This window comes from Chamaea fasciata, unplaced genomic scaffold (assembly GCF_029207755.1).
Source record: "Chamaea fasciata isolate MVZ Bird 193981 ecotype frontalis unplaced genomic scaffold, bChaFas1.0.hap1 SCAF_4, whole genome shotgun sequence".
Taxonomy (NCBI): domain Eukaryota; kingdom Metazoa; phylum Chordata; class Aves; order Passeriformes; family Sylviidae; genus Chamaea; species Chamaea fasciata.
The window spans coordinates 43,127,665-43,141,625 of record NW_027094089.1 but is presented as its reverse complement, the minus strand read 5'-3'; the positions used below and the strand labels follow the sequence as shown (position 1 = coordinate 43,141,625).

The 13,961-nt window shown below is 39.4% G+C and overlaps 1 protein-coding gene across 1 annotated transcript in view; it reads left to right on the top strand.

The window, feature by feature from the left end:
• ZNF608 (zinc finger protein 608) overlaps positions 1 to 3,931 on the top strand; it is an 80,949-nt gene extending 77,018 nt beyond the window's left edge. The window contains exons 6-9 of the mRNA XM_066181396.1: positions 410 to 827; positions 1,372 to 1,544; positions 2,459 to 2,612; positions 3,846 to 3,931. Of these exons, the coding sequence (XP_066037493.1) occupies positions 410 to 827; positions 1,372 to 1,544; positions 2,459 to 2,612; positions 3,846 to 3,931 (831 nt within the window). The remainder of the gene's footprint in view (positions 1 to 409; positions 828 to 1,371; positions 1,545 to 2,458; positions 2,613 to 3,845) is intronic.
• Positions 3,932 to 13,961: the final 10,030 nt, after the last annotated feature.

Here is a 13,961-nt window from a genome sequence, read left to right as displayed (position 1 = left end):
CTGGCATATCATTAGCCAGCTCTAATTTTGTGGTTCATAGATACTTTTTGCTCTCTAGTGGGAAAAATATCTCTGTGGGCTTTAATTAAAATGTTTTATGAATAACATGGTCTCAGAACTTCATTACATTGCATATGTATTTCATGATTAAACGAGTTAAAGGCATGTGGAAGGATATAAGATGAAGCAATTGAATTAAATTTTGATAATAGACTCTTGCTCCTTCATGGGAATATTGGTTTGACTTTGAGCTTGAGGCACTCTGTGGCAAGCAAACCTCTCCTCTATGTAATGGGGATATGGTATTAAAACAGCTATTAAAAATACATTAACTGAAATGTGGGAAATATCAGTAACGAACTTAGTTCTACGTCTAAGTTCAGAACAATTTTTTTCTCGTCTGTATTAGGATCCAGATTCACGAACATGGCATCATTATGTCTATCAGCCCAAATACCTTGATCAGCAAAAATCAGAAGAACTTGACCGTGAGAAAAAGTTAAAAGAAGACAGCCCTAGAAAAACACCTAACAAGGAAAGTTCCCTGCCTAACCTTCCTGTCTCATTAGCAAGCATTAAAGAGGAGCCTAAAGAGGTCAAGCGTTCTGATTCTCAATCAGTGGATGACAGCAAGATAAAAAACGATGATCAAAAGACTCCTGTAAATTGGAAAGATTCTCGGGGTGCTAGAGTAGCAGTTTCCTCACCAATGAGTCAGCATCAGTCATACATCCAGTACTTGCATGCTTATCCGTATCCGCAGATGTACGATCCCAACCATCCAGCCTATCGTGCAGTCTCTCCTGTCCTAATGCACAGCTATCCTGGTATGTATTCCAAAGTCTGCCTTGCGCTCTAATTAAGATTTGCATCCTCAGGTTCAATAAAACCTGCATTTTAACATTTCTGTTAGTAGCTAGGCTAAATTAGAAGCTTCGTGGGTGATGTTGTGTTGCTTGTTCTTACACTGGGGAAAGTTCTGCAGATGAAACTGATTTAATACACGATGTTCCTTTTATGAGCTCTCCAGTTTCTCAACACTTGACAGTCTGCTGTTGCTGTTAGACTGACAGATAGTTTATTGCCTATAAAAATATTTTAAGCGCTTACTGTCAGAACCATTATAGTTAACTATTCTTTTTACTTAAAGAGGATCCATAAATGTCTGGAATGGCTATCAACTAAACCCTCTTTATAACCTCCATTCATCAGGGTAAATTAGGCGATGAAATTGAAGAGCAGTGGTGCCATTTGGTAGTCACGTGATCTACTTTTGATGTAATTCTCCATTCTGACATTGTCTCCTCCTACCTTGATATAATCAAAATGTAAAAACAGTAACTTGATGTGCTATTTATTGTTTACCCACAGGGGCCTATCTCTCTCCAGGATTTCATTATCCAGTTTATGGGAAGATGTCAGGGAGAGAAGAGGCAGAGAAGGTCAATACCAGCCCGAGCATCAATGCAAAATCAACCACTGAGTCCAAAGCACTGGATTTGCTCCAGCAGCATGCCAACCAGTATCGCAGCAAGTCACCTGTTGTAAGGCTTCGTCTGTTCTTACTGAAGAATGTCACATACAGGAAGGGGTAGAGGAGGAACATAATTGTGGGAAGCACACAACATAGCATCAAGCTATGAATGCATGTCTTCTTTATAGTACTGCGTACAATAAAAGCAGTTTATAGTCAGAATGCTTCTGTGGCATAAACTGGAAGTAACACTTTTTACACAGTTCTGTGCTGAGGTTTCCTGTCTTGAATGGACTCTCATAGAAATACAGATTCAGAGATACCTCCTGGTGCACAGATTTTTTGCAGTTAAACAGGAACCTCCTGTTTGGAAACATAATGAATTGAGAAGTTGGGCTATGGGATTTGATAATATCCCCTTCTTGTATTTGCCAAGAATCCACATCTTCCAAGTAGTTGATTACCAGCCTCCATTTCTGAAGATTTACAAACAAGATTTACAAAATTAGAACGAATACTGTTACTTCACTTTTAGATAAGTTGTTGCTGGTTTTAACTGTGAGCAAGTCATTGACTCTCATTCTGTTTTCTAAAAGCTTTTTCTGCTATTCAGTCAAACTTAACCCCCAGACAGCTTTAGAAGGTTGAGGATTAATATTCATTTTCAGCAGCTCACCTAGGCTGTTCAGGCATTGGCAAACAAGCTGAGGTTCAGGGGCCCCAAAACTAGAAGTCACTGTGGTGTCTTCAAGATGCAGTATGTTGCCTCAAAGTCTTTGTGCCTTGGGAAATCTTCTATTAACCAGAAAGGTTAGCTTTAGATTAGAATTAAGTGCAAATATTCCAGTAGAGATGCTTCTTCAGAAAAGGTATCTTCATCATTTGTGTTCAAAAGGTTTTTGACAGGTAGTAGCACATAGTTTTGTTGTGATTTCATCCCTTTTAAAATTCTCACGTCAATTTTCTTTCACTTTCTGTTACTAGCCTGTGGAAAAATCACCAGCTGAGCATGAACGGGAAGCAGAAAGGGAACGAGACCGCCATTCTCCTTTCAGCCAGCGGCATCTCCATACACACCACCATACACACGTTGGAATGGGCTACCCCCTTATACCCGGACAGTATGACCCATTTCAAGGTGAGCAGAGAATTGTCAATGGATGGAATTAGCTTGCCTCATGGAGTTGTTGCCTTGACACTGGAAATTGTGGCTACATGAAGCATTTGGAATAGAGATCCCGGTTGTTAGAACAGAAGTGCTTTACGTTTATGAAGAAGGCTTGAAAATTCACAGCATGTACTAGCAATAAATTAGTAGCTTCATGCCTGAAAAATACCGAGTTTTGCTTCCAAAACTGGGTGTCAGAGCATTATTAAAGATGTACCAGTTAGGCTGTCACCCACATAAATGTTTTGATTCCTCCTGCAAACTGACATTAACTGGCTGAAAGGCAGTAAAATATCCAAACCAAACAACCTCCTTTTTGTATAATTAGGGTTGTGTAAGCAATGGAGGAAGTGTAGCAAAGACAAAAGCTTTTTATATTGAACATACTTTATGTACAAGGCATTGCTGTCACAAGGTTTTGTGCTTATTATAATTTGACTGTTTGAAAGAGGACTCTTTGTATTTTGGCAAATGCCGTGCGCAAAGTTGCAGTCCAGGAAAAAGCAGCACAGTGAGATACAATTTATTCTCCCTAGGTTTTATACCAGTCTTTGAATGTTTTTTCTCTAACCGTGGACTCTAGCTGAATTAAAAGGAGGTTCCCTCCCATGCAGCAAAGTATGTGCTATCACAGTTGGTGGCTAAATGAAATTTCTTCTTTACATTGACTTGGTGCCTCAGCACTTATTTTTCCTGTGTAAAAGTCTTGACATTTCTCAGTGTGATTCAGTGACACCAAATGCCTTTTGGGATGCATTATGTTTGTTCAGTAGCAAAACTGTAAAAATGGTAAGTTATTATGAAAATATTGTATTGTGAGCAGATGGCATGTAGTTTCTGTGTTTTGATTCTTGTTTCCTGGTACCTATTATTTCTACTGAGCTTCTTATTCATGAACTCTGATACAAATCACTTAGCATCATGCAGTGCAGTATTTGGAAAAGAATGCAGCAAGTAGAAATGCTGTAATTTCTTGTAGAATATCTGTCAAAGACAATTCAGTTTATTGCAAAAAGGTACATTGATCATACTGGGCAGACTGTCTTAATAGTGTTGCCTGCAATATTTGTCATTTATGTAGTGTTCACCCCCCCGCATTTTCTCATTGTTTGCCTTAGAGATCCTTCCTACTATTTCTCTGACCACAAAAATCCATTAAAACCAGAAGTACATCAACATTCCTTTGTTTCTTCTTTCCCTCAGGATTGACCTCTGCTGCCCTTGTTGCCACTCAGCAGGTGGCTGCACAGGCATCTGCATCTGGTATGTTTCCTGCACAAAGAAGGTAAATAGCCAATAAATTATATATTGTAACAGAGAGAGGAGAAAGAAAATCACAATTTTTTTTAGCCTGATGGTGTGCATTTCCTTGTATGACACAGTTTTTAAGGTTGAGGAAAATTTTGATACTTTGAGCTAACTGCAATTTTGTTCTTGGAATGACATTTTGTCCTTAGTTGTGTTCTTTAATTCTAACATAGGTAATTAAGAAAAGAACAAGTAGTCTGTCTTCTGAGATTTTCCACAGAGTGTGTTTTAAAGATTGGTATTAAGGTAAAACAAGAGGTTATGAAATAAAATTTAAGATCCAAATTTTTAATAGAATTAGTTCAAAATTAATGTTCAGTTGGCTCCATGCATGACCAGAAAAACTTAGGATTTTATCTATTCTGCAAGTCTGCCTGGCTTGCTGATCTTGCTTTTAGAGAGGTTTGTTTGGGAGCCTGTTTGAGATGGCTTTGCATATAAGCTGCACGCCCATGTTATACTTTTATGTGCCTGAAAGCCTCTCAGTTATTTACTAGATTGTCAAGAGGAAAACTTCTGCATTATGATGATCCCATATCAAGTGAAAATTCCAAAGCATCTTTTAACGTCAGGGTTTCGTTCATTGTTGCCATGTTGAGACTCAGAGTTTAAGGTATCTAATAGAACCATGAAGTTCCATGTTACAGGTACTTGTCTGAAAGCTGATGCTGAAACAAGCAACCATTAGCTAGAATTATTTGAGTAAGAAAGGTTTGTAGCCCTGGAAGAACTGATGGGTGATAGGGTTTCAGAACCCAGAAGAAAAATCCTGGCACAGGTTATTTCTTAGGGTACTGTTCCTGGCAGGGGAGGGATGAGAGGACAGGGCTTGCTGTCTTTTCTTCTTGGGTTTGAGAATATTTGTACAGATTTCATTTCATGATGTATTCAAGGTGCAGGGGAAAAAAACCCAAAACGTGTGAGGAAAGGATGCTGCTTACTAAAACCTTCTTCTTTCTCTTTTCAGAGAATGATGAATTTGGGGATGAACATTGTCATGTGACTGGATCACGTGAGGAAGCGCTTTATTACAGACATCAGTTCCATGGTGTTAATTTGAAATGCCTTAATGGCAGGCAAAAACCAGTCATTTCGTTTTTGTAAATTGCAGATTTTATCACAGAGTAACAAATGTTGCTGTAATTAGACTTCTGTTTATATATATATATATATATGCGTATATATATATACATATATATATAAAAATATATATATATTCTTTACTTTTTTTGTATCAGTACCAAGGCTCGCACACAGGGTCTGCTGCTAAGTTGCGAACCACACACTAAATGGAGATATGTATTTGTCATGTTTAGAAGGCGTTAATCGCAAAAGGCCGTTTGTTTCTTTTCTCTTCTTCTTCCTTTTCCTTTTTCTTCTCTCTTTTTTCCTTTCCAATTGTAAATAAATAATGTTATGTATCAGTGTGCCTGAACCTTGCATACCCTTCTGGTATTTCCCACAAGCTCTCAGAGAGGCTAACTGTGATGACACTTTGGTACAATGTAGATGTCTATTTGGTGGTTCCTATTAAGATGCATCAGTGTAAAATGTTACTGTATTCACTGTTTCATTGTAATTGTGTATTGTGAAAAATATACCTTTGGAAGGCATGGGGATTTTAGTACCACAAAACTGTGTTGTATATAATGTATAGATTTTAAATGGAGATAATGAGCATCTGTGAATAATGAAATGTCTTTTTTGATAATCTTGAACGGCAGATAACCTAATAGCCTGCATATGAGAAGACATCTGTGATTGTTCTATTACTTGAATAGTCCTGCAGTCTTTTTTTTAATGTTTACAATTACCCAGATTTAGAGGAGAGACTTTAATGCCATTACCTGTTAACTTGTTTTATGCTGTAACCTAGTTTTTTTTTATGTAAAACCTATATCAAATGTTTTCATTTTTTTACTTGCCTTAAATAATTTGGCAATCAGAATAATGAAAAAACTTCGATTTTTAATTTTTTTTTTTTTTTTATTTCTGGGTGTTCTTGAGCCACTTTGAAAGATGTGTCATAGCTGTAGATATCAGAGGGTTCAGCAATGGCACAGCTCCTAGTCGTGCTCCTGCTGGCCTGTGCCATTGTCCTCTTCCAGCAGGCAATGCAGGGTCCAAGTCAGATGGCAGATGGACCACTTTCTGTTGACCCTGATAGGCTCAAAAAAGGCCCATGGTAACACTTTGAATGGTATTAGTGGAACTGAAGTCTCTAATACCTGTTTTAGAGCAGCTCTGTATGCTATAAATTATAGGCAAAATTTTCCTATTATATCTGTATTGCCCTTCCCCCAAAAAATAAATAGATGCCTAAAAACAAAGGACCTGTCAATTAAAAAAAAAATTCCTTTGCTGTGTCTAACCTGCATTACCACAAGATAAATATTTTATGTGACTGTACCACCTGGTTTGTCACAGTGCAGTTAACACAGTAACATGAAATCGCTGATCGTGACATGAAAAAAAATCAGATTTACTGGTCAGGTTTTTGAGGCTTTAACTTTTTTCCTTTTCTGCATATCCCAGTTACACTGATTGTCAAAACTGGTTTTTAAAGTTTTACTGGTTTTTTTCATTCTGTGTTTGTTGGGTTTTTTTTCTTTGACAGGGTGAATTACTGCAAGTTAAAGGTTGTTCTTGAAGTTGGTTCCATTTCTTCTACTTTGTGAATACTGAATACAGAAGGATGAATTAAAGATTCCCAACAGACAAGCACACTTGGACTTTTATATTACTATGATGAATCTGCCATTAATATTGCTATAATTGTTTTATTTTTATAGGCATAAAATCAGTTCCCTTAGTGAATAGTTATAAGGTTTATTGATTTTTACTACACATCATTCATCTGTGACTTACTATTATTGTCTTCTTCTGAACACATTCAGAAGTCTCACAGTGGTGACATACTACAAGTTAGCCTCATAAAAAATGGGAAGGAAGGGGTGTTTTCTTTGAAAAAGGGGATATTGTGAATGCAGGGCTCTTGAAATAATAAATGCCTTATTACTTCTATAGTAAAGGCTCAGATGGCTTTTGTGTTGAAATGTACCATTGACTTTTGGTTTTTTCCACCTAAACCATTAATGCTACCACAGCAAAACAGATCTTATAAATTCACACTGTTGGTGATTTTGATTTAGTGTGGTTTGAGTGTCATAAGTAATTGGAATTACTCTGATTGGTACAGGGTAAGCAACCGTTAAAATAACAATTAATGTTATAGTTTTATTGTGTCCTTGAAGTCTGTAAGAGTGGCTAACATCTATTGCCATTTATTGTTTTCCTCCCCTTATCTTCCATCTATCTTCATAGCCTTCTTTTTGATTTAATACTTGGCATACTGACCTCCCTAAAGGCTGTGCCACAGTGAGTGTTACTCTCTGGTTCAGCACTCCCCAAAGCCAAAGGGTATCCAACCACATGTCCGAGCACTGATGTGCAGCTGCCAGGGTCATCTCACCACTGTGTGAGCATCCACAGGAAGAGCAAACTGAAGCAGTAATACAAGGAAGACAATTTATACACCTGGGTACTAAGAGCTGCAGAGGCTGGTCACTGAAAAGGGGCAGCAGAAGCATCATGATACAGATACTCTTGCACTCTCTTTTCCACAGGATGGGATTATACTTTTTGCTACCTCTATCTGACCTCTACCACCCTGCGCTTTCTGCAGCAGCTAAAAGTGACCTTGCTTCTGTCTTTCATCTGGATGTTGCTGGATGTCTTGCAAAGGTGAAGCAGGGCTTATGCTGTACATTCATTGAGTTTCTAAGTCTGTCCATGTAAATGCAGCAAGAGAAATGAAAGGTGTGTCAGTGCAAGCCCATCACACATCCTCAAACACACCTAGCCAGGGAGCTACTGCCTGTGATATTTGCAGTGGGGAAAAAAAAAATAAAAAAGGATGTGAACAGCGAAGGAGGGATGGGATGCTTTTTGAGCTATGATGGAGCTCTAGGGACTGAAACAGGACAGGGGTCTAACCAGCTGAGCTGGCTGGATACCAGGGCTAGCCTAGAGCTGGTGAAAATGGGGGATAAGGGAAACATAGCTTCAGTTTTGTAATTTTAGAATTCCTTGGTGGCCTTGGGGAACACCTGAGAAGTCACAGAGCTAGTTCTGTGCCATGTATCCCCGCCTTGCTTCTGATAGGTGCACTGGTTGGGCTTAACCATTTGGTCTTGAGTCACACTTGTCACTCTGCTGTCAGAACAAGGATCCCAAAAGGACAAGAATTTAGAGAATCCTTGAATCCATGCTGAAACATGCACAAGGGACTGTTGATAATAAAAATTGGTGTAAACAAAGGACACTATAATGCCCTTCTACAACTCTCCACTCTGGCTCTTCTCAGAGAACCAGTAAGAGTCAGGCAAGCAGTCTTAATTCATATTTCATTCCTGGCATCAGTCTTGTCACTGTCACAACTGACAAAACTACTGTCCTCATGTTTCTGTCTCAGAATCTCACTCTAGTGTTTGTTTGCCACACACTCTCCTCTTTTCTTCTCTCACCTCTCTGTGCCACTTGCCAGTTTAACAAGCCCTCTTACATCCATCTGATTCCACCAGAACTCTGTTTGCATATCTGAAAGCTTTCTGCATACATTGTGAGCTTGACCCTTGGTAAGTTCTCTCTCTTTCCTTTTATCATAATTTGTCTGTTGACCTGCACCTTTTTCTTTATCTTAGACCATGTTAATGTATCTCTCTTTAGCCTACAGCGTTTGGGACAGAGAACATTTCACTTCAAATTCATATAGCATAGTTCATACTTATAGCTACCTCTTAATAATAGTGACAGCTCATCATAGATGATAGCACAAGATGCCATGAGTAGCTAGGACAGACCACTGTTAACAAGGAGCTTAAGGTAACTGAAAAAATTACACTTTTCAAAGGTATTTTGAAATCCAAGGAGTAGAAATTGCAGATGATATGAAGCCCACATAGGAAGTCTGAGCCTTTATCTCCCTGCATCAGAGGGAACTGGAGACATACAGTCATTACTTAATGTGCCAGATTTGTTCTACTTTAGAAAGAGCTCTGATTTCACTTTTAGCACTTTATATAGCTCTCTGCACTAAACACCCTATAGCATCACTGTGAACTACAATTCTCCCTCGGGAAGTTTTCTTTTTTCTAGGTCAGTATTTCCTAAGTTCTCATAGCTTCAGCCTTTTTTCCAAGGTTGGCTTTTTTTTCTTTTTTTTTCTTTTTCTCTTTTTTTTTCATTCTTTCTTTTTCCTTTTCTTTTGGATAGGCTTGAATCTTACTGTTACCAAGAAATGCAAGAGGCTTTTATTAATGAGAGGAGACTTCAGCTAAAATTGTGCAGACACCATTAAAATTCTTACACTGGCTGTTAGTAATTTCTGTGCAACATATGCTAAATAGGGCTTTCAAATTCAGTTGCAACTATGAAATTTCTCATCTGGACTGATAAATTAGCAAACTTAAAGGTTCAGCAAAGGTAATTATTACTTGCAGCCTAGAAATATTTGTAATGAAGAAAACCTAATCTCCACATTAACACAACAGAAAAATGGTCTAGGGCTATGAAAACAGAATTTGTTATAAACAAATAAACTCCTGCAGACACAGCTGATGCCTGCAGTTCAGTTCCAGTAGCCTTACAGATATTTCAGTAGCATTCTGTGGTCATTTTGAATGGTACAATGATGTATGTTAATTATTGTATGATATCTATTATTTGAGTTCGTTGATGGTAGGATAGTGCTTGCTTACTGCTTTGGGCATAATGCTACAGGATTTCCTCATGAAACAGTGCAGCAATGTCTGATAGAAAGTAGATCAGTAGGCAAAGGCTCTCTGAAAGTCTGTTTAAGCCCTTAATACAGGAGACTAATTTTAAAGCATCTTGTCAAGTAAATGACATTGGTTGTTTTAATTGTTTTCAAGGCCCTGAGGGTATTACCAAGCCTTGTTCTCCCTGCACAGCCTCTCAAGGAGCTTCCTCTCCTCACCCCTTCTCAGTGGCCCAGGACTCCCATTTCAGTCCTGGTTGTTCATCTCTGACTCAGGAATAGGGATGCCTTGGGCTAGAGTGTACCCTAGTTGTCTTGCCCCTTTGCAGGGGTCAGTGGGGTGGGACCTGCCAGCCTCCAGGAGCCTTTAGAATGACTAAGAATGTGTACTTTCTGCTCTTAAGGGATTTGTGCTTAGGCTGTTTCTTACAGAATGTTATGCATGGAAAGGGCTGCAGTAAGACCCCTGCTAATATTTTCTAAAATAGTCAAATATTAGGTTAAAGAAGAATTTTGTCTTTATATATTTCAAATCAAACAGTGGAGAAGAGGTTTGGAATAAAAAGTCCCATACTGAAGAGCCCCTGGCATAGTTAACAGCCACCATGAAAAACCAGTCCTTCTTTTCCTTATTTTTTAATCCTTTTTTCCTCAAGTAGAAATTGTATTTGAGAGTCCAAGTGACACTACACTAGAAATAACTTGAGGCTACAGGAGCTTTTTTTTCCTCTCTCCTTCCAGTGAGAGTTACTGAAAGGACAATTAGCTGTAAAAGGAGCTGTCTCTTAATACATGTACTCAAACTAGGCACCTTCTGTATACAGAACATGTTTCTTATTAATGAGCTCCCTTGTCAGCAGTGGTCAGCTCTGCTGCCTGCTTCAGCAAGCTGACTGCCTTCTTCCTTTGGGGCTCTCTGTTCCCCAGAAGAGTGGGAGGAACCACATCAAGGGCTACATGGACTGCAAAAACAGCTGAAATTTCTGCTCTTCCTTTGCTTATAAAAGCCAGAGCAAGGTTTGCTTTTTATAATTTCCTTTTGTTCATACCTTTCCCCCTTCTGTCACTAAGTCAGCTTAAGCATTTGCAGTGATGAGCCTCATCAAGCCACTGATTTTCAAGTAGAGCTCCAGACAGAAAAGGTCGTTAAAATGTCAATGACAACATGTTCCATGCCGTGCATTCGAACATAACAATTTAATACCAGGCTTTGCCACAAGTATCTGCAGTCCTAATTCATGATCTTCTGATTGAAAAGAAGCTGATTTCCTTGAACAGAGAAATCACCAAATCCTCGGACTCTAAATGACTTAGGGCTTTCCTGAAACCAGCTGACCACTTTCCCTTTGATCTATCAGGAGTCTGTCCCCATGTTTGGATTTGTTTCCTCAAAGAAGGTGTAGAAGAAACTACTGGAGAAAGAAAACACTAAAAATAGCAAGGCATAGTCCAGTTCTTTATGCTAGAACACCTCTCATTAGGCTTAGGTAGGCTCTTCTGCAACTCAGATAAGGATTTCGTCACTTGAGACAGAGCAAGTAATTGCTATTTGTTGTAGCTCCTTCCTTTTTCCTTGAGTACATGCACATGTACTCTGTCAGATGCTTATGTACTCACTCTTCCCTTTGTTACAGGGTCACATATAAATGCTATATGCATGATTTGATAGCAATTTTTTTGAGGTTTCTTTTGTAGCCCCCTGGCAATAAAATAGCTCTCCAATAGCAATGACTACACAGCTTTGGGGTCTTATATCTGTACTTCACACTAGGTCACAAGCTTTTAAAACCTGTCCTACTTCTCAAAGTGTTAGTGAACATACACTAAAATCCAGTTGTGTTAAAGGAGACAGGATATGTACATCAGTGTATTTTCCTGGCAAATCATTCAATGTGCACCCAGAAAGGGGAAGAGGGAACAATTAAATCTGGCCCTTACATGTAGGGAGAACAGGAGGCATTGACATAAAAACGACTTTGCAGAAAACTTCTGAGCCTGCTCTAAAGGCTTCATTGCTGTGCTCTGTAGTGAAGTACAGGGCTTTGGAGAGTTGTGGGTCCAGCAAGGTTATCCAAGCAGCGCAGGGAGCAGTGGTGTCGTGTAAGTCACTGAGCAGCAGCAGGAGAGTGCCCAGACACTGAGACTACAAACTGCAGTGAGTCCTAGTAAAGAAAGCTCTGGCACTGAACAGGCAGACCCTCACTGTGGAGTTAACAGGGAGCAGATGCCCTCGGGGCAGATTTGACTCTTCTGAAGCTTTTGAGTGCTTGCTACATGCCACCGGCTTATAAACTGCCCTCTTAGCTTGCTCTGCTTTCCTCAGTGGCACAGGCCTGCAGCATCAAGGGACAGGGTGTTTACAGTCCAAAGAGGTGAGTTACCCCAAAACATCTGAGCAACTTAACAGAGGACAAGATGGGATGAAGCATCACTCTTTAAATTCAAGCATAGCCTGACAAAAACTTGTCTTTAGAGAGCATGACACCTGCCGCTTTACTGACACGCAACTCTCCTGCCCCAAAGGACATGATTTCTCCTGCTTTGGGCTGCCATGCAGTGAGGATACACCTTCTCTGTCTGCCATCTGAAGGCAGGAGTGAATTACAGAGAAAGTGAGCTTTATTGCAGAGTAGGAAATTATCAGTCAAGGGACTGTATGTGGCAAACCAGAAGTGTGTGTCTCCAGTTACACTTCCTCTCATGGCAGTAAGTTGAAACCTTTGGTATGGTTCTCTTTCATTGTTTGTTATCATTATCAATTCTTACATTCTTTTGGGACCCGTTAAATGGCAGTATTAGATTACTAGTCACCAGTGTAAAAGGGCCCATATCTCCTCATTAGGAGGCTGATGTGTGTTTAAGAAGCCATTTTGAGCATTTTTTGCTGTAAGAAGGCTATTTCCATCATGGGATATGATCATTTTGTACTTGCTTTTGTTTTGGCTGCTGTTTTTAAATATTAGCACTTCAGTGTGCAGCTTAGATGAGCTCAGCTGAATTTTCAGGATGCAGTATTTGGTATGTTCCTAAGCTCAAAATCAGTACTACACTTTCATATTAAGTGCCCTATATATTTAGTAAAGTTTTACAGTCCTATGATTTTATTGTTTGTTTGTTTTGAACCTTGTTCAAATGAAAGAGGAAAATAAGTTTGCAGGAATTCAACTTTGACAGTTTGGGCCTTTCTCCCCATTTTTTTAAAGGACAAAATTAATTCCCAAATCATTCAGATCCTTGACAGGATCTGGTAGCTGATAGGGAAAACAAATTTCATAATAAGTAATTGATTTAATGAAGACAGCATTTATCAATAATACTGCTACCCCTCTGATTCACGCTAAGACTCATTTGACTACAATATAATGATGAGTAGGATGAGAATTGAAAACGTCAATTTTGAATCTGCAAGGCAAACACAGGCAGTTTTCAGGAGGCTTTATCAGGGTGGCTAAGAGCAGTTAGGGATGCAGACCAGACCCCATCTCCCTTTCACAACCCCGCACCCCTTTTAGATTAAGCTTTGCCACCAGCTTGCTGCGTAAATTAGCTATCCATTAGTCCCTAGTGATAGCATCAAGGCTGGATGCTCTACTCGAATCAACAGCTGAATTACCTTCTGAATTATCTTCTGACACGATCAAAAGCAAACTGCTAGCTAATCACTAAGGAAAGTAGACAACAACAAATAGTTCTGTGAGCTGTGAGGCTAGTAAAGACCAGTTTTCAGTGCATCTCTTTTCTCTTTAAGCCCTCAGATGTTCAATAAAGTGTGATCTTAATTTTTCCTACGTGAGGCCACTGATAGGCCATCTCTGCTTTGCCTTTTCAGCAATACTTGTCAAAGTAGATACTGTCTTTGGAGTATCTAATTCATTTGCAGCTGGTCAATGGGCTGAAATGTTTTGTACTAGGGAAAGGTTGTAGGCTTGGTGTGGTCACAGGAACTGTGAACGAGAGGTTTGCAAGAGTCTCCTCTTCATGCCCTTGCTGTGTGTGTCTCCTGAGCAGTTAAAAAGCTGAAAGGTGGTAATGTGTTTGACAGCATCTTTCCCCCTCACAAATATGGGAGGTGTCCAGGGCCAGGCCAAGGACCCTTTCTGAGGAATAACTCTGCTCCACTCTTGCACCACGCTGTGCACCACGAATAAGGTGCAGGACATCGCCACTGTAACAGCTGTTGTAAACTAAAGTAACTGGTTCAGAATTTATTTAGTCTTAGGGTAAAGTTATGA